This window comes from Engraulis encrasicolus, chromosome 4 (genome assembly GCF_034702125.1).
Source record: "Engraulis encrasicolus isolate BLACKSEA-1 chromosome 4, IST_EnEncr_1.0, whole genome shotgun sequence".
NCBI classification, from domain to species: Eukaryota; Metazoa; Chordata; class Actinopteri; order Clupeiformes; family Engraulidae; genus Engraulis; species Engraulis encrasicolus.
The window spans coordinates 38,537,004-38,559,018 of NC_085860.1; the positions used below are offsets into that span (position 1 = coordinate 38,537,004).

The 22,015-nt window shown below is 43.4% G+C and overlaps 1 protein-coding gene across 1 annotated transcript in view; it reads right to left on the minus strand.

Annotated features, from left to right (window-relative positions):
* Nucleotides 1-118: 118 nt before the first annotated feature.
* The window catches only part of ccdc33 (coiled-coil domain containing 33), a 23,087-nt gene continuing 1,190 nt past the window's right edge, over nucleotides 119-22,015 (minus strand). The window contains exons 3-10 of the mRNA XM_063197842.1: nucleotides 9,360-9,555; nucleotides 6,742-6,830; nucleotides 3,484-3,615; nucleotides 2,367-2,454; nucleotides 2,007-2,131; nucleotides 1,731-1,820; nucleotides 1,281-1,397; nucleotides 119-847 (exon numbers count right to left, since the gene is read on the minus strand). Coding sequence (XP_063053912.1) covers nucleotides 785-847; nucleotides 1,281-1,397; nucleotides 1,731-1,820; nucleotides 2,007-2,131; nucleotides 2,367-2,454; nucleotides 3,484-3,615; nucleotides 6,742-6,830; nucleotides 9,360-9,555 — 900 coding nt within the window. The 3' untranslated portion in view covers nucleotides 119-784. The remainder of the gene's footprint in view (nucleotides 848-1,280; nucleotides 1,398-1,730; nucleotides 1,821-2,006; nucleotides 2,132-2,366; nucleotides 2,455-3,483; nucleotides 3,616-6,741; nucleotides 6,831-9,359; nucleotides 9,556-22,015) is intronic.

The window sequence follows — 22,015 nt, forward strand, 5'->3', positions numbered from 1 at the left end:
ACTCCCAGTCGAGCCGTTGAAAATGCTAAAAGTGGATTGATTTCCTATCGCTATAGAATTTGAAATGTTGTCGGTAGTATGCTTGGTCAGACTTAATGAGGAAGGAAACATTGTGCCACGCCACAGTTAGTGTGGGTGGGCCCAAGCCACTACAACATGGCACCTCACAGGCCCAGGCTACTACAACATGGCACCTCACAACACAACATCCTTCAGACAAACCCATTGTGACCCTGAATAGCAGTCAGTGATGACAGAGCACACTACAGTACACCTCACAACCTCAGTCAGATTACACTTCAAATGTACATTTTATATGTAACAAACTTGTCAATGATGACAGTTTGGTGCTTTCATCAATTAAATGTGACATGAAAATTATGTGTGATAATTAAATGAGACATGACATGTGTAACTGTACATTTCTTTGACGCAAGTACTGATGTGCACTGGGAAAAAAAGAAACGAAAGTCCACCTGCTGCCCCACACGTCAACTCAACTTGAGAAATTTTTGCTTTAACCCCTAGAGATAAAAAAAATCACCAGAGTGGAAAGAAAATTACACCCCAAGTTGAGTTCATATGCAATAGGTGGACTTTCATTTGAAAATGTATCAAACTTGAAATGTTTGTTAAATTAAGAGAGATTCATCTTTATCAAATAGTTGCTTTTATTATGTTATTTGTTTATGAATGGAGTGATTGTCAGTGGATTATTGAGAGTGTATAACAGAAATAAATGAAGTGTAATTCCAAACATGCTGGTAGTGATGATGGGAGGGGTCTACTTGAGAGGGTCCAACTGTCTGTGTCTAATTCGGCCAATCACTGATTGCGTCACACTTTTCTGGAACAAAAAAACAAGCAAATGAAAAAGACGGTAGTTAGCAGGTCATTTGCATGGCAAATCAAGCACATAATTCATAATGTCTAATCTAATTCAAGGCCATAAAAGTAGTGTTGACATTGCCAGCATTTTTTTGTTTCTTGAAAGATGACAACTGCTTGGTGTAAAACTACACACAGCTAAATCCTGGGGGCCAACCCAGAAATCAGAAACAGTGTCACTCTGAACATCATAAGCTGGTCAGTGTGTGTGACCTTCATTTGACCGGCATGTGTTTATTTTGAAGTGTGTGAGTGTTTATGTTGTGTGTGTGTGTGAGTGTTTATGTGTGTGTGTGTGTGTGTGTGTGTGTGTGTGTGTGTGTGTGTGTGTGTGTGTGTGTGTGTGTGTGTGTGTGTGTGTGTGTGTGTGTGTGTGTGTGTGTGTGTGTTACCATGGGGACGTCGTGTAGGAGGACTGTAGAGGAATGTTGAAAGCCGTGTTGGTGTTCGCTCAGCTTGGTGTTCAAGGCCTGCTTCTCCCTCCCCCACTCCCTGGAGCTGGCCTTCAGCTAACATCACACACACACACACACACACACACACACACACACACACACACACACACACACACACACACACACACACACACACACACACACACACACACACACACACACACACACACACACACACACGCAATGAAGCAGGGCATATCGAAACACAAAGACCAAACTTAGCCCATACACACGTGCACACCCGCACACATGCACACACACACACACACGCACACGTGCGCACACACACACATACACACACACACACACACACACACGCCAACATGCACACACATAATAAAGCAGGGTATATCGAAACTAACCACAAACACACATATACACACACACCTGGCTCTCCAGTGCGCGTATTCGGGCTTCTGCTTTCTCCAGCTGCCCCAACAAGCTCAGCTTCTCTCGGTCAGGAAGGAGCGCAACAGACTGAGGAGAAGACACAAAGCCTTTTTGTCAGGGGTTACTTCGGGGTCTTTATTTGTGTGTATATATGTTGTCTATATGTATTGTGTGTGTGTGTGTGTGTGTGTGTGTGTGTGTGTGTGTGTGTGTGTGTGTGTGTGTGTGTGTGTGTCAGTGTGTGTACAACCCGAGCTGGTGTGCGTGTGTAACCTGAGGTGGTTGCTGGATGACGACAGGAGGAGGCTGGCTTCTCATTCTCTGCAGCTCCTCTCTGAGGCGAGCATTTTCAGCTGCCAACACACTCTCTATCTCCTTCCTCTTGCTGTCTGCTTTATCTGCATATACACACACAAAAATGTACTTGCACGTACACAAAAGCACAGACACATGATATGCATCCTTAGATGCACGCACACACACACACACACACACACACACACACACACACACACACACACACACACACACACACACACACACACACACACACACACACACAGTACACACACACGCTCTCGTGCGCACACACATGCACACACACATGCGCACACACGCGCGCGTGCTGGGTACCTTTTTTATTAAGCTTCCTCAACTCCTCATTCTCTTTGTTTCGTTCCCGAAGCTTTGCGTCCAGGACCCTCTCCATCTTCTCAATGACCTGAAAAGAAAACGCTACACACATTACAACTGATGTTTGATTACACGAAAATTGCCTTCCCACCTGAGCAACAGGGTGATTTGGGAACACTTTAGGCACATTCGGGCCGACTGAGAACCATGCCGGTACCCGTTCCTGCATCTAATCGCAAACCTGCTGACGTGTTCACGGAGCAGATCTTAGTGTTTGTGAACCGGAAGGTTGGTTCACAATGCTAACTGAAAAATACAACATGGACATCAGCAGGTTCATCTGGGTAACACAGTTGCATATGGAAAAAGTTCAGAGCCCGGTATGAACCCGGGAGGTTTATTAATAAAAATGAATAAGTACCGGTACATTCATTCATTTATTTATTCTTATGGCTAGGGTAAAGGATTCCAACTAGCAGAGAATGGCATAGAACATTACTAAACCTCCATCCCGAAGCTTAACACAGTATCAGTTAGTGGTGTGGATCGGCATTGCCCTCACGATCCGATTCGATCACAATTCGGGAGGTTGCGATTCGATTCTATGCGACCCGATCCGATCCGATTCAATTCTACAATGCATTGCATTGCATTACATTTCTACTGAAAGCAAAGCAAATGTTTAATCAGTCATGATGAGGCAATACAAGTAGTCAGATACTGAGCAACAATTTATTGGCTGTTTTCTGTATCAGTCTGTATCAGTCTTGCAATGTTTTGAAGTGCTTTTATTTCATTTAACATTCATTTGCTCCCGAAATATCTATGGAAGTAATTGAAACTAAAAAAAATTGCCGGATCGATTCTGGAACTTGCCGGATCGATTCTGGATCGTCCATGCCCCGCATTGGATTGCATCGCCGAATCGATCATTGTTGACACCACTAGTATCAGTAGTGATGAGCTATTGGTCTGGGTCTTTAGCTCAGCGGTATCATGCTGTGTCTCCCATGCCCGAACTGGAGCGTTGACTGGAGGGTGGTAGGTTCAAGCCCCAAGTGTCAAACTAGTGCAGATCACCTGTTACGCTAGGCAGCCATTTTGTGTCTGCGCTCACCTTCTCCTGCTGGCGAACAGTGGTCTCCAGGGCGGCCATTTTGGCTCCGTGGCTCTGGTGGCGTTGCAGTTCCGCCTGCTGCTGCTGATGCACTCTCCTCAGGCTCTCCAGCTCCTTCTCACTGTCATTCTTCTGCCGAGGGAATAATAATTGGTTTACACGCCTGCACCATAAATATGACATGACAGCGTCATAACAGTAGCATAACACATGGATGTGTCATAAACATTATGTCAATGTTAAAGACAGCTCCAACAATGTCAACTATTATTGACTATAAAACGTTAAAGGGATACTGTGCAGGAAATGGTCAAAAAAGGTACTGCAACTATACTGCTCATTGAAACTGGGCTGCTTATTGCCAAATTTGATATTTTCATGAAAGTTTTACTAAATAATAAACTATTATTTTCGAGTATGGCCCAAGTACAGTAATTTCTGCAGCTAAAAATGGCTATTTCTGGAAATTCAAAATGGCGGACCATGGAGAGGATCCGCCTTTTCATGTATGAAAATTGCAATTTTTTCAGTCATAATGAATACTTAGAATTTGATGGTGGTGGTAAGTATTCATGAAAAAGGTAACATTAGTGAATGGGTACCATGCATTCTGGAAATAAACAACTAAAAATCTCTTAATGACATTGAATTAATGTTTATAACTTGTCCATGACTATGTCATGGCACCGTTATGACACTGCCATGTCATCTGTATGGCGCCGGTGTCAAGTAAAGTGTTTATACACATTATTACACAATTATACACATTACACCACTCAGAATCCCTTACATGTCCTTGACATGCAGTTGCCAAAACTGTTTTGGTATTTTGAGTTGTATCTTGTATGAATTATGCCAAACCTACAGCTGACCTTATAGTCAGAGGCATGGGTGCCGCTAGGGGGGAAAGCTGTTACAGATTCTAAGGGCCCAAACACTGACAGCACTGACAGGGGCCCTTTAGGGGGGCCACAATTCAAATCCTTCATTGGGCCCAACATTTCTGGCAGCGCCCCTGGTCAAAGGTATAACAATTCCAGCTGCCAGAAGGCCCACTAGTAGTCTAAATGCATCTGTTAATAAGAATAATAGCAGTAAGTATGATGTACGTATGCAGTGTAGCAGATTGCATACACTGTAGATTGATGCTGGAGGTGACTGGGACAGATGGATGGGTGTGTTCATATATGAAATGTGAGACACTGATGGGGAAGGGGAGGACCAGGCATCGTAATCAGCCGGTGATGATTAAGCAATATGACACCAGAGGGAGGGATGATGTTAATGGATATCGTCCTGGGTGTTGTTCGGCCAAAGGCACAAAGCAGAGCCAAAGCCAAAGGCATTTTCGTGTGGACTGTGACTAGACATAAGCTTACTGAAATGATGCATGATGAATGTGAATGTACTGTAGTCCTACAACTTTGCTGCTGAAACACTTTCTCAGGCAAACGTTTGGTATGAGTGTGAATGCAAGGGAGGGGTCTCTTTCTCTCTCTCCCCAAATAAACGTAGCCTAAACATAGGCTACTACACTTATTCCAGTTCCAAGCGGACAGAATTTTAAATGGCATGGCATCCAATATCTTGCTTGTTTTAGCCAGATGCCTACTTTTCTCAGAATGTCAGTGGACATCCTCCTGGCCTAGCAACACGTAGAATGCATCTCGTCCAATCAGATACAGCAAAATTGACCGGATCTAACTATTGTATTATAAAGAGAACAGGTGTTCATGTTTGATGTTTGTTGTGAATCAGCAGTCAATTTGGTGCCCTAGGCGAGCACCGATCTTTTCTTTTTGTGGAATTTGACATTGGCATCTGAAAATATATGTCATACATTTGATTGAGCACAGCTGATCTAGTACCATGTATATGTACTGAGTGCCAATTAAAAAATAGTATCAATGAGTTTCATGCTTAATTTTGCTTAATATTGTAATTTTGGGGGCCGTGGTGCCATCAATGACATGGGGTGGCTCCCGGCTGATGACCCTGGCCTACAGTTACCCCGTCGGCACCGTCGGAGGTGCGTCAGGCGGAAACGCCATGCAGGTACACCCGTCTCCAAAAGAGTTGTCGCCTATCCATCTGTTTGGAATAACAGCTAATAACCTGACTTTCAATTAATCACTTGGCTTCAGAAGTCACTCATATGAAAGCTACAACCCTCCCGAATGAAAATGTATGTACAAAAATAAATTTCATGCACCAAAGAAAGATGACAATGACCCTAAACATACACCTAAGGCCAAAGTTGATTTTCTGGAGAGGTGAGAGTGAATCAGTGATTAAGTATGACACCAGATCTGCGTATTTGAAGTGTTTTGAAGTGACTTATCTGCTCATTTTCACATTATGTTCGATAGGCGACAAAACTTTTGTCTTGTGAAAATCTGCCCTGTCTGTGTTCAATAAAGGGTCAATCTTTCTTTGGTGCATGAAATGTATTTTTGTACATACATTTTCATTCGGGAGGGTTGTAGCTTTCATATGAGTGACTTCTGAAGCCAAGTGATTAATTGAAAGTCAGGTTATTAGCTGTTATTCCAAACAGATGGATAGGCGACAACTCTTTTGGAGATGGTTGTAGACCTTACCTATGCTTCTAACTGGGGGCCGTGGTGCCCCCCAAGACATTTGGCGCCCTAGGCGACCACCTAGTCTGCCTATGCCTAGCGCCGGCCATGTGAATCAGTCCGAAGTATAGGTACAGAGTGCTATATGAATGAACTGGTAGTGCCCAACACTTTATAGGACAGAGAAAAAGCAAACTGAAAGTTGGCGTTTATGCTCCATTTAATTAGTGCATGTATTTCCAGTTAATTATTCGCTCAATCTATTTCTCACCAATAGCACTCTTGAACAACAGGGCTACAGACTAATTCACCCCAAGCTTCCCCTTTTAAAAATGGCTGACAGTAATAATAATGATGATGATGATGATAATAACTGTATTTGTATAGCTCAATTCATACAAGACATGCTCAATGTGCTTAACAGTTAGATTAACCACAATAGTAGTAATAATGAAATAAAACAAATTATTATTATTTTTTTTTAATGAAATAAATAGAATATGGTTGACTTAAAAATGAGTAAACAAAAGCTAGGGGAAAATATGCTGAGCAATAATAAAACACCCAAATGGCATAACATTCACAGGAATCAGAAAGTCATGCACATCCAAATGATGATGATGATGATGAGGAGGAGGAACTAGCAATACTAGACAGATGAAGACTAGACATATCTCACCCTGATCAGCTCATTCTGTAGCTGCTGAATCTTGTCTCGTTGAGAGGCTGCTTTACTGCTCTCACTAGCCAGCTTCACCTTCAGGGAGGCTGCAAGATTAAACAACATCATCAACAACAACAACAACAACAACAACAACAACAACAACAACAACAACAAAAACAACAACAACAACTATGACAACATCAACAACTCATGAAGAGTTTATTCATTAACCTTAAGGCGATGTTTTTTAGATAGAATAACACTATTTCCCAGTGTTTTACATTACACAGTTTATTTGCTCACTTAACCAGTGAGATTACTTATTTTGGACTGAGCCACAAGAAATAGGTACAGAGATAAAATAAAATAAGTATATGAAACAAGAAGCCATAATAATACACAACTGAGTGTATATTGCCGAGAATATTACTCTAGGCAAAAACCAGGGAGGAACCACACTATGTATGTGCAGTCATTGTTGTGAAATGTTTTCCAAAAGTTTGTGTGGATGAAAGCAAATGTCATGGTCTCCTGTGTGCTGTAATGTTTATGTAGTGAGCTTTGCAGGAGTGCTGGGTGCTTATCTACTGAAGGCATGCAAGCCTAGACAGCCCTGACACCTGCTCAGCATTCGCTCAGCTGAAATTAAAACTGTCTCTCTCTCTCTCGCTTTCATCTGCTTATTTGAGCTGTGTCCTTTCTTCAATGTGTGTGTGTGTGTGTGTGTGTGTGTGTGTGTGTGTGTGTGTGTGTGTGTGTGTGTGTGTGTGTGTGTGTGTGTGTGTGTGTGTGTCTGTGTGTTTGTGTGTGTGTGTGTGTGTGTGCGTGCGTGCGTGCGTGCGTGCGTGCGTGCGTGCGTGCGTGCGTGCACACACATTATTTTGGTAACTGTGTGCATGTGTGTGTGAGTGTATGTGTGCACGCGTATGTGTGATGCTCTTTGGGTGTACGTGTTGATCTGTGTGTGTATATGTGTGTGAGGGACATCAGCCGTCCTTGGTAAGATAAGACAGCCTAGGCCTTTGACAGAGCCTCATCTGAGTGAGCGGTCTTATCAGGGAGTGACACAGTCTTACAGCTACACAGGGAAGCAGAGCAGAGCCGAGGAGAGGAGAGGAGGGAGAGGAGGGGAGTCAGCTGAGGTGAGGTGATGCAGAGCTCACACACATGCACTGCAGCCAGGAGGTGGAAAGTTGAAACTTGTTTTTTTTGTCTTTTTTAACTTTATTTGATAGGACAGTGTGAGACGTAGACAGGAAGCGAATGGGGAGAGAGACGGGGAGGGGTGGGCAAAGGACCCGGCCCGGGAATCGAATCCCGGTCAGCCGCATGGTGGAAGAGTGCCCTACCGGTTGGCCATAGCAGGGCCATAATGTGGAAAGTTAAGGCAGGGGTGGGGAACCTATGTCTCGAGGGCCATTTGCAGGGCTTACCGGCTGTTTTATCCACCTCTCCCGATACAATTTTAATACTATGGAGCTTCACATGAAATATGACATGTTTTGTAAAGGAATGTTAGAAATTACAATTTGCAATGCAATTAGGTTATATTTCAGGGGATCAAGAGAAGAGGGGTCAGTTTTCAAGGCGGCTGCCTTCAGTATAGGTTTAAATTGCACGGGGAAATCCTGGTTCTTGTTCATAGTACGGCCCTTGAAGGAATTTGAAGTGGTCCCTCGAATAAAAAAGGTTCCCCACATGTATGGTGTGTGTGTGTGCGTGGGGGTGTAGTGGTGTGTGTGCGTGGGGAGGGGGATGTTGCACTTGTCCCCGGCCCAACCAAAGCTGTCAAAAACCTGTGTCAGCGGCCCCGGGTGTAAGTGGTGTATGTGCTCTACCTTACCCAGCTATCCCAGCACATGCAGTCTAACACATATGCATGCATCAACGTGTGATGTTATAATGACAGAACAAACACACACACACAAACACAAACACACACACACACACACACACACACACACACACACACACACACACACACACACACACACACACACACACACACACACACACACACACACACACACACACACACACACAGTCTACTGATGTGGTTTTCGATCTCAGCTTTGGTCATGATGTACATATCTGTGTTGTGGAGGTGTCAAGGCAGCCCACATGCACGCATGTACACAAACACACACACACNATTCACAAGTGCACTTTCTGATCTCGGTCTTGCTCATGGAGGATGTGGCTCTCACGCACGCACGCACCCACACACGCACGCACGCACGCACACGCACACACACACACACACACACACACACACACACACACACACACACACACACACACACACACACACACACACACACACACACACACACACAGTCTACTGATGCGCTTTTCGATCTCAGCTTTGGTCATGATGTACATATCTGTGTTGTGGAGGTGTCAAGGCAGCCCACATGCACGCATGTACACAAACACACACACACAATTCACAGGTGCACTTTCTGGTCTCGGTCTTGCTCATGGGGGATGTGGCTCTCACGCACGCACGCCCACACACACACGCCCACACACACACGCCCACACACGCCCACACACCCACACACACACACACACACACACACACACACACACACACATACACACACACACACACACACACACACACAGCTTACCGATGCGGTCCTCAATCTCGGCCTTGGTCATGACGTCCACATCAGTGTCCATGAGGAGCGTGCGGCCCACTTCCTGGTGCAGGCTGAGGTCGCTACGGAGACGGCTATTCTCTGCCTCCAGCGCCCCCAACTGGCCGCGTAGGGCAATAATGTCCTCTGCCATCTTACACATGGCCACACGGTAGTTTTCCACCTCCTACAGAGAGAGAGAGAGAGAGAGAGCGAGAGAGAGAGAGAGAGAGACAGTGAGAGAAAGGGAGACAGACAGACAGAAAGTCAGACGTAGAGAAAGAGAGAGAGAGAGAGAGAGAGAGAGAGAGAGAGAGAAGAGAGAGAGAGAGAGAGAGAGAGAGAGAGAGAGAGAGAGAGAGAAGAGAGAGAATAGTGGATAGAACATGTAAAATAAGCAAGTTTGAATGTCAATGTGCCATGATTACAGGGCATGACAGTCAAGTTTTGGCTTCCAAAAATGTCCACAAGATGGAGCATGTGCTCCAGCTACTGAGGGCAGCCGGCGAACAAGTTGCTCCATCAGTACACCATCACCGCCTTCGTCCTCTAGATGGCGCAGCAGGCCTTCATAGGCATCATGCCTGCCTACATATGTGCTAACCTTGGACAGATACAGTAATCAGGGCCGCTGACAGCTTTGGCTGGGCCCAGGAAAAAATCATCTGAAAGGGCCCCCGACCCAATATGTTAAATATAATGATGGCCCAATTATGGGCCCCACCCATCTCCTTGGGCCCAGGACAGCTGACCCCTTTGTACCCCCTTGTCGGCTTCCCTGACAGCAATCAGCAATCAGGTGAACGCCAAGAGCCTCTACGCAGTGGAGGAGTCTCTGTCTTGTGCCATGCATTCTGCCACTGCAGTCTGAGTGCTATTTGTGTCTGGGCTTGGGGTGTCTATCACTTTCCCTCCCACCAACCCATTTTCTCGCCACCTCCCCTGGGTGATGATGACGGGCATCATGTCTGGAGAATGTGGAGAACCAGAGATGTACATCCCCTAGACAAGGGGATTTGGCACGAATGCCCACGCATGGAATGTGGATGAGGTAGTAATCCGTTCTTTGTGGTGGTGTAGAGGAGGTGTGGTTGAGGTGTATTGCTTCTGGAGTTCTGCCCCCACTTGAGCTATCCAGCTGTCTGGATCATAAAGGAGAATGTTCAGTAAATGTTAGGTTCAAACCCTTAACATTTGCAAATATAAAACACCTGAAATGAAAGACACAGAGAATCCTTAATTAAGTTTCAAGCCAGCTTGGAGAGCGAGTGGAAAGAACCGCCAACGGTGATTCTTCCCAGTCGATCTAAAAGCGAAATTTCTCCAAGCATTATTTATTTAGGAAATGTCCCTGATTACAATTTTATCTCTATCCGCTAAGGGAGAAGGGGGGCGTACCCGGATAGAGATTAATTCATTCACACACACACACACACAAACACACGAACAGGCCTTGGCCCAGCTCTTTGTTGTGGTAAAGTGGCAGACAACCTAATCTCAGGAATGCCTGATACAGAGACAGAGACAGAGTCTCCGCACAGTTCAGTAATTTACTCTGAACTCTCAAACAAGTCAAGAAAGGCACATTTGTATAGAAGCAAAATGTTTGAATCATAGCTATAGAATAATTAGGCTATAGGATAACATGTTTATACAGTTCCAACATTTCCCCCTGTTTATTCTATATAGAGGCAAACATTAACATCATCCAGTGATCACTTCAAACTGATTTTCAATCACGAAATCATTTTGTTTGTTCCAATAGGTACACTTAGAGGCCCCCATCGTAATCCCCTGGGTCAGGGAACAGATCAGGGACGTTGAGGGATTCGTCTCGTCAGATTGGTGTGGAGGCTCATGGTCTCCACCAACAACATCATCATAGTGTCATCGACATCACTATCCTGTCTAGTTAGAAGAGCATATAGGTTTGACATTTTTCCATTTGTGCAATGGCAGTGGTACTAAATCTGGTGCACAACACTCTAATACAAAGAATACAACAACATCCACATAACGTGAGGATCGCCGCAAATATTGCAATAGACATGATTATGGACGCTGCCAACTGTCTGTATTTGCCAACATGTCAGAGAAACCATCCCACACTGAAGTGTCGACCCTGGAGTGGTCTTTCATTTTCTTTTTGGTTGAGGGATCCCAGTCCCTCTATCGCCCTGGTGACACTTTCGTCAGCTGCCGTATTGTTCGGTATGAAGGAACAACATTGATAACCAAAAATAGAGCACACACTCCTATCGGCCAAAAGCATATCAACCGCAATACGAGATTGGAATGCGATTAGGCAGGTTGCCTTCAGTTGTTCATGGATGGCCCTGAACTCGAATTCAGTTTTGTTGCCCAGCGCCTGCACATTATAGTGGATGTTGTTCATTCTATCCACATTTTTGTTTATAGTACACCACCAACATACAAATGATTCAAACCCTGATGCAATTTGATTCCACATTGTAGCTCTCTTATGTTTGTTTTAGGTTAGGTTAAGGGGTGAAGTTTTCAGAACAAGGTTTCATTTAACATGTGCCCTATACACATATTTGTTTGATGCACTGATTAATCCTAAAATATCTCTCCTGTTTGAGACATGTGCCATCCACATGACTCAATAAGACTTAAGTAATTTCCGAAACAGACTTTGAGCATAGTAAATGATGAGAAGTAAACATCTTCCAACACCCTCCAGTTCATAGGTGCATGAGTGATTCTACGATTCCCCTAAGCTTTTGGCAAAAGCAAAAAATCAATTATCAGTATTTTTTTCCCAACTAAATGACCTAGATGTTTACATAGTGCCAAACAAACAAATTGCCAAGCTTAATCTTAATAGTTAGTGGAATTGGCAAATCAAATCCACGGACTTAAAAGTGTAGCCGAATCAGAGAATCACTCGCATAGCCTACATCAAGGCAGGCTTTTTCAAACATTTGTTTAAAAAAAATAATAATAAGCTCTCAGAAGTCAACTCATCCACACACAGACATTAGTGTGGAGGAGGTGCGCAGTTGTAACAGATTAGAGAGCATTATAATAGAGAAGAAACAAAAAATGTTTTGTTAGTTTAGACAAAACAAAACCCAAAGCCGCCCAACCATTCTCTCATAATCTATAATCAAAATAAAATAGATAGCTCTACATTCCCGGGGAACAACAATTTATCAAGAGCAAAATTATGAAAAAGAAAATTACTCTGGTCAGTATCTGACTATTGTGGCTCACGTTTACATTACAGTTCCTTACAGAATAGGCGATACTATACCCATAGTATTGGCTGTCTTTACATAATAGTTAGGCCTGCATAAATCACTTTGTAACAGAACTGAAATATATTGGCATGCAGTCCTCACTGTCCTTTTGTCATGAGGTCATGGTGATATAGGGGCCTAGCCCAACTCCTGCCAATAATGTCAGTACATTCAAAAATGTATTTTGTAAAAATAAAAAAATTTGAGTATGAGTAATATTTGAGAATCCAATAATATCCCTCCTGTTGATACATGGCTTAGCCCATGGCTCCACCAATTTAAAATGAATGACATTTATTACTACTCCCTACTTTCTCACACCATTCCAAAGTTTCAATGTCATCACCCAGACATACAGATCACTAGATCAACCAATCAAAATGTAAGAGATAAAAAGAAAGAAAACACAACTGCCATTGTAAAATACGCAACTTTAAAAGAAAAATGAAACAAACAACCGGACAGACCCTTTATCTAAGGTATAAAGGTAAGACCTTGTCTAACTTTAGGTCAAACTTTTCATGGTTTGAAAGAAAGAAAATAAATAAACAGTTGTCATTTTATCAAGTGTTATAACTAAAATTATTACCCAATTGAAACAAAACAAACTCTGGAAAAATCTTGTGAAACTCATCAAATTAAAAACAAAATTCACTGAACCTAGCGATCATTGGTATTGTCTAGGTTCCTTCCATTCACATCAGCTGTGTTTCAGCTCGTTTCCATAACACTGGGCCTGTTCCTCAAAGAACACAAAAAAAAAGTATTATAGGGAAAACAACTTTTTTTTCATATACACTCAAGCCAGATCAATTTGAAATCAAATCAGAGCAAAAAATTATTGACTTCATGTATCGGCTACATAAAACATTTTGTAACGGAACTAAAACCTTATTGGCAATCAGTTTTCACTTTGATTGCAAGTTGACGACTGAAATGAAAAGACAGAGTTAGACAACTGTCTCTTTGTTTATAAATCAAACAAATGAAAATATAAGGATCCCAACGTCATCAAATTCAAACTTTTAAAAGCAAATAGAGAACATTGACATGTCTCATCACACACCATGTGAAGCAATGTTCACACTTACAGTATTAAACTAATGATAATGATAGATATTTAACATAACTTTAAGCTTTGGTATTGTTTATCTAGGTCGGTGTTCAGTTTTTTTATTTTATTTCTTATTGTCTTTTCAGTGACAAACAGGTGGTTTAGCATACACTGTTGGAGGTTTCACTATTAAGTGTCTTTCTGTCTCTGCCACAGAAATTTGCATGTTGATAGTTTGGGCCTGCTGTGTCTGATAAGGGTTGCCTGCAGAAGACCTTGGGCTACTTAGAGAGAGCCTCTGAGCCTTTTAATATCTATCCGAGCTAATGTAAACATCTACACATAGGACACTGTTATCTTTGCTGGGGTGATTTTGTCAAGCGCCTCTGTGTATTCAGAGTCTAGTTTTTTCTGGTTTATCAGAGTCAACATTGTCATTAAAATAAAGTTCCAGATCATAATTGCATTGGAAATGTATTTGAGTACTACTACCCAACTTTTAGGGTTTTTTTTTTTTTTTTTTTTTTTTTTTTTTTAAACCAAACCCATGGTCCATTGATCAATAACTCATCAAAATAGAACATAATAAGGCAAGAAATTCGATGAAATAAAACAAAGAAATAAGTCATAGTTAAACGTCAATAAAAACAAAATGACAACCTAAATTTCTAGAAACGTTCAGCACATGTGACCTAACTCTCAGACCAGGTCCAAATTGGGTTTACTCACAGCACCTTTGGGCCATCAAATAACGCCTGCGTTATTTCAAGATCTCAAACCCACTGTTCTTTCAAAAAAAAAAATAAGAACAAGGAGAAAGCTTCATCTATTCTTTAGAAGAAACAAAGACATTTTGGTACTGTAAATCATGAAAGCAAACTCTTTTGCAACTACACTACACTACCATGACAGTGCACAGGGCCTTTAGTAATACATTATGACTTGGTCATTGCCATTCTGGTAACAGCTAATTTATAATGCCGTGTCTTAAAGGCTTAAACATTAACATGTTAACTTTCAATTGAAAAATAGTAAAGAAACAACATAACTCCACAACCCCGTTTTTCTCCTAATCAAAAATAAATGGGTAAGAATGTGTGGAAAAACAAAATCATGACAAAATCCTACACCTCAAAGTTGAATTGTAGAATAAAATAAAAAGGCTTATTCTTATTTTAAAAATGTTCTTTCAACATGTGCACTCCCAAGCTCCAGCTAACTCTGAACACAATAGAGTACCTCCACTAAACACTCAAAAAAAAAATCTTCCACTCTCAGACATATTTAGGCACTCACTCCACAGATACACACGTACACTCCACAGACACATATACAATCTTTCTCACACACACAGTGGGGTGTCCCACTAGGACAATTCATACAACCAATAGGGCCCACACAGACAGACAAACAGATATCCATATTACTTGCCTTGTATGACACAGTGTTATACAAATACAATTATTATTATTATTATTATTACTATTATTATTATTATTATTATTATTATTATTATTATTATTATATGGTAGGCTATCTGAGACATTAACTGCTCAGTGAGTAATCCAAATGGCTGTCATTTTCACACTAGTTTTGCTATTTTTGCTATTTCCTGCATTGCAGTGCGGCTAGCACCAGAGTCACAGAGGAAACGTACGGGGGTCCCTTTGACCAGAAGGGTAATTTCAGGTCTAATTTTTTTTCTTGGTACAACAATCCCTCTAAGTTTAGAACGACGTCTACCTCTTCCACATCCCCGCCCGTTTCCTCATAATCATCAAACCAGTCATCGGCCGAGGGCCATGCCCGTACGGTCGATACTGGTGCTCTCGGTCTAGTCAGGAATTTTGGTGTTGGCCTCGACGTTGGCCGTGATAGTTTTGGTGTTCATTGTAGTGTTCCTGTTGGCCCTGCTGGCCAGGCCATAAATGTTAGGTTTGTTGTAGACAAATTTCCATTAAACCCATAGTTTTTTACCCAGTAACACAGCGGTGCTACTGCACTAGGATTTTCTCTATGCACGATTTTCCAGTCCTTGCATTGCATCTCAGCAAGGAACTTTTCACTTCTTTTGCTGTTACTGCCCCCCATTTTGTCTCTATGAATTTAGTCCAACGTTACTACACCTACAGTGCCTCTATTGTTGGATACACTTTTCAACAAGATAGCGATCAACGATCGTTTGTGGTAAGATTCACTTCAACCTCACAGGTGGAATCTTCTTGCATACAGGCTTCCACAAAGACTCGCTATTTGGACCTTGTTGTATTGGTATGAAACGTATTACCGAGTGGTAATACGAATCCTTTCACGCACACTTTCTCTCAACGCAGAGAACACAGAATTTCAACTAGTTTCTCGTACTAGGGGAGTCTGCCCTCCCTTTACGTTTACCTGATAGAGTCTAGAATTGTCAGGGTTTTGTCTTCTCTTATTTTACCGTCTTTTCATTCAATCCTTTTTAAATAAAAATAAAAATGTAGGCCTACTCACGATTCTCTGGTCTTTTCAAGATTCCCGTCAACCGTCGGATCCCAGCCTGCGAGGGAGAGACCAGTCCCGGAAACGGGTCTTAGTGCTGTGGCCACAGACTTTCCTGGTTCCCTCCTCGCGTGCTGGAATCGTCGGGTATCTTGGGATCCGGTTCTGAAGGACCAAGTAAATGTTAGGTTCAAACCCTTAACATTTGCAAATATAAAACACCTGAAATGAAAGACACAGAGAATCCTTAATTAAGTTTCAAGCCAGCTTGGAGAGCGAGTGGAAAGAACCGCCAACGGTGATTCTTCCCAGTCGATCTAAAAGCGAAATTTCTCCAAGCATTATTTATTTAGGAAATGTCCCTGATTACAATTTTATCTCTATCCGCTAAGGGAGAAGGGGGGCGTACCCGGATAGAGATTAATTCATTCACACACACACACACACAAACACACGAACAGGCCTTGGCCCAGCTCTTTGTTGTGGTAAAGTGGCAGACAACCTAATCTCAGGAATGCCTGATACAGAGACAGAGACAGAGTCTCCGCACAGTTCAGTAATTTACTCTGAACTCTCAAACAAGTCAAGAAAGGCACATTTGTATAGAAGCAAAATGTTTGAATCATAGCTATAGAATAATTAGGCTATAGGATAACATGTTTATACAGTTCCAACAGTGAGAGACAGTCGTCTGGTCGAGGACATGCAAACGAAAATGAAAGGTGGTGCAGCTCCCTTTATTTTTGAGGACAGTGGAGACAGGAAATGAGTGGGGAGACAGAGACGGTGAAGGAATTGAATCCAGGTCGCCTGCATAGTAACTCAGTGACCTACTGTTAGGCCAGGGCAGGGCCAGTCGTTTTTTTACATGCATTACTTTACAGGTGCAGACTAACGTTTCAATGCCACTAGCGTCTTCCTCAGAGCCTCAGTCTTCCACGATCTTTCCCACTGTCTGTCTCACTCTCTCTTGTTCATTCCTTCTTGCTCTGTCCGTCAGTCTTGTTCTCTCTCTCTCTCTTCATGCTCTGTCTGTCTCTCTTCTGCTCTTTGTCTTTGTAAAGGAAGGTCCTGCCAACATTGTCCTTCACAAAAGCCAGTTTGCACTCCTGCAACCCTGACTTACAGGAGAAGCCTTGACATGACTGAGGCACAGATGCGATGTGACGAAAACATATGTTCAAATTAAGATGGCACTCGTCAGACAAGACACCCTCATCCCAACAGATAATTAGAGCGTGTCCTGTCTGCCTGCCTGGCTGTCTGTCTCTGCCCACAAAGACTGTCTGGAACACCCATCTGTGTCAGTAACCCAAATTATGCATCTCAAATGTTTCTTGATTAACCACATCCACGGTAACACATGCACACGAAGTACATATTTCCTCCAGGCAGCTGTTGGTGTAAAAAACCTCAAAAGAAAAAGAAAGAAAAAAAGCAATGGGCCGCTACAATGCTTTTTGTCCAGAGTACTCGGCCAGAGATTCTAGCAGTATTATCTAGTCTCTCTGACTTGGTTCAACAAAGAGAGAAGTTCCATGGCAGCTCGTTGCCGTGGCGCTGGCTCCACTGAATAGAGCGGGAATGTACTGCGGCACACGGCCATTGTGGTGTTCTTTTGTGTGCTGTGTGTTCCGCCCTGCACTACACGGCCCCTCCACGTCCCTCTGCTCACGTCAAGCTGACGTGCCACTATTCAGCCCACTCTGACGGCTGCCAACACATTTGGGGGAGAGAGGCTGGGGCTGTTTGGGATGGTGAAAGGAGTGGGGTACATCGGTTGTGTGCGTGTGTGTGTCCGTGTGCGTGAGGTAGGGGGGTGGCGTTGGGGGAAGGAGGGGTCTAACATAAGCGATTAGGAGATTCCAATCTGGGCCGGTGAAGATGTGACTCCCAGGGGGCCCCGGTATGAAATCGAGCGCCTAATTGAAAGGGCACAAGCACAAGGTGACAATCATGACTGCTGATGAGATGGGAGACTGGGGGAGCCCGTCAGCAGGGGAGAGGGGGGCGAGTGACAGGCAGGGACACAGCAAGGGGGAGGGGAGGGGGCTTCTGGGGTTGGTGGGAGTGTTTTTAAGTGGAGGACAGGGAGGGCTGAAAGACAGGGAAGTAGGGTGAGGAGAGGATGGGGCTCAGGGTGTGTGTGTGTGTGCGCGTGTGTGTGTGTGTGTGTGTGTGTGTGTGTGTGTGTGTGTGTGTGTGTGTGTGTGTGTGTGTGTGTGTGTGTGTGTGTGTGTGTGTGTGTGTGTGTGTTTGTGTGCACGTGTGTGTGTGTGTGTGTGTGTGTGTGTACGTGTGTGTGTGTGCGCCTGTGTGTGGGTGCGCCTGTGTGTGGGTGCGCCTGTGTGTGTGTTTGTGTGTGTGTATGTGTGTGTGTGTGTGTGTGCACGTGTGTGTGTGTGTGTGTGTGTGTGTGTGTGTGTGTGTGGTAAAGGTATAGAGGGAAAGGGAGTGTAAGGAAAGATGGAAAGACAGTTGGAAGAGGAGGGGGACAGGTGATGAGAAGAACTCTGGAATAGTCGGGAGGGAGAGGGAGTGAAAAATGGAGCAGGACAGAGGAGAAAATGATGGGCTACAGGAATGACACACAGAGATGTGGGGAGGGGGATAAGGGAACTGAGGAATATTTAAGGCATACTATTCAGGGTGAAACAGAGGTGTGTGTTCATCCAGTGTGTGTGTGTGTGTGTGTGTGTGTGTGTGTGTGTGTGTGTGTGTGTGTGTGTGTGTGCTTGTGTGTGCGCGTGTGTGTGTGTGTGTGTGTGCTTGTGTGTGCGTGTGTGTGTGTGTGTGTGTGTGTGTCTGTGTGTGCTTCACTGTGTGTGTGTGTGTTTCTGTTCTTCACTGTGTGTGTGTGTGTGTGTGTGTGTGTGTGTGTGTGTGTGTGTGTGTGTGTGTGTGTGTGTGTGTGTGTGTGTGTGTGTGTGTGTTCTTCACTGTGTGTGTGTGTGTGTGTGTGTGTGTGTGTGTGTGTGTGTGTGTGTGTGTGTGTGTGTGTGTGTTCTTCACTTTGTGTGTATGTGTGAGTCACTTCTGATGCATCTGTGAGTGTCAGACACAGCAGCCTGTAACCTGCATATGCTCTGAAACACAGTGCACTCTCTCTCAGCAGCACCATACTGCATGTCCTTTAGTCTTTACATCTTCCCTCTCGCCTATGGAAAAAAACAGCCTTCATCCGCTACACCACACCACTCCCCCACACCACAATTTCATTAATGCTAATAAATGCAGAGACAAATAACACATTCCACATTCCTGTCCTTAAACCAGGAAGATGCAACACGTACTCAGGCCGGGCGCCTATAGGGACGCTGAAAACACGGAAATAAAATAAAAGCATCAAAATGCACCACACCACACACTACAGCGAATCCATGCGATGACAAATAACATATTTGAGATATTTCACACACATTCAGTTGCGTCAGACACTCAAACATGGAAATACGGAAATAAAAAGCAACAATAAAATGCACCACATTTTACGGTAAATAAACGCAGAGACAAATAGCATATTCTGGATTCATCCACAACTGTTTAGTTCCATCCGACAGTCAAACAGGGAAATAAGAGACAAGAGATGCAGCGGCACGTTTGGAGAGCTAATCAGTTAGATTGATATTCGCCTCATGTGCAGCACGATAGTCCCCTGTGTTTACACATGAGGCGCAGGGAAGGAACACGCAAATGTTAATCTATTCATGCAGAGTGGGAATGTTTCTCACAGAGACTGCTGATGAGGGGGGGGGGGCAGAGACAGACGGACGGACGGATGGACGGACGGACGGACAGACAGACAGACAGACAGACAGACAGACAGACAGACAGACAGACAGACAGACAGACAGACAGACAGACAGACAGACAGACAGACAGACAACGACACAAAAACTGAGAAAGGAGCCGAGAGACAGATAGATAGATAGATAGATAGATAGATAGATAGATAGATAGATAGATAGATAGATAGATAGATAGATAGATAGATAGATAGATAGATAGATAGATAGATAGATAGATAGATAGATAGATAGATAGATAGATAGATGGGGGGCATGGAGAGAACAAGAAAAACAGAATTGCACAGAAATTCACATGTATTAACAGAGCAAGGACTGTTTTTTTTTTAAAGTGAAGTAGGACAAAAAAATATAAATTTGCAAGCAAGAGTTGAATAGAGGATAGGTAAGCACTGCAGATGACATTGTAATGTGCAGGTAGGCTGCCTGGGAAACAGGCATGCAGGCAGACAGGCAGGGAGACAATCATGGTGGCAAGAAGCATCAGGTTTTTAAACGGGATTTAATAACACAAACATCAGCATGACGTCCCCAATTGACCTTCAAGGCTTTAGAAACCCTGCAAAGTATTTGGCGCACACACACACACACACACACACACACACACACACACACACACACACACACACACACACACACACACACACACACACACACACACACACACACACACACACACACACACACAAACACACACACACACGGCTGGCACCTCCTCCACACACAACAGTGTGGCAGCACAGTTCCAGAGCGCCCAGAGGATGATGAGCATGCAGCCAGCTACACACACGCACACGCGCACGCACACACACACACACACACACACACACACACACACACACACACACGGCTGGCACCTCCTCCACACACAGCATCCATGGAAAAGACTTTGTGTAGGTGGGCACGTTGAAAAATGTCATGTTGAATAATTACTAGACATAGTGTACATATTTTGCATTTATGTTGCATTTTATGTTGTTAATGTTGCTTATCTTCTTAAAAGCATTACCACTTGTAAAAGAAAATGCTGTGTACTTTACTCTGTCTGTTATTAAACTCTTGCCTAGATCATGCTCTCAGCTTTAGGTAAAAACATACTGCTAAGTGTTGAGATAATCCAATCATTAGATTGTAATGCATGTGATTGCCAATAACAATAAGATGGTCTAGCAGATGTTCAGATGACAGAATGTTCAGTCAGCCTGATCTCACGGAATTTCGTGAAATGAAGAAGGATCTTTGGGACACGAAATCTATGAGTTTAACAGATTTTATTAAGATTCTGTGCTGGGGACACGGAAGTGCCATGTCCATTGAACAGAATCCAGATGTTCAGCGGAGGGGATATTCAGTCAACATTTCAGATGCAGTCTACTAAATGCGGATCATGATTGTGTGTGTGGGCTGAAATGTGAGAAAATGAGGGTGAGCTGGAGGACGTAGCAGACTTTCCTCTAGTGTTTTACTATTACACACTTGTAAAGTCTGAACAACAATAGCTTGAAATTACTCTGGGTCAGGGCCGTAACCAGACATTTTCAAACACAGAGGTCAAATACTGCGTGCTGTACAGCATACTGTACATTTAGAATGCTTGAAACACTTAAGTGTGTTTTCATTAATCACTGCCGTGAGGATAAATAGGGGTGGCGTATACAGACTGAATTCATCATTGCTGATCATATATCGATTTTCATCATAGATAGCCTACATTTTACATTACTGAAAAAAATACAGAGGACATGACCTCTGTGTCCTCAATGGTAGGTACGGCCACACTCAAGATAGTCGCATCCATTCAATGTAATGTCAGGTAATGTCAGTTAATGCCATGTAATGTCACGTGTCATGTAATGTCACTTTTGACCCCCCCCCCCCCCCCCTCATAACTTAGGAACCGAATGGTGTATGACCACCAAACTTGGAGGGGTTGATCTTCAGCCAAAGATCTATGCATGACATCAGTTTGGTGTCATTATTGGATATTATGACATAATTATGACATCATTTCCTGATTTTATTGCCCAAAATGTCACCTTATCT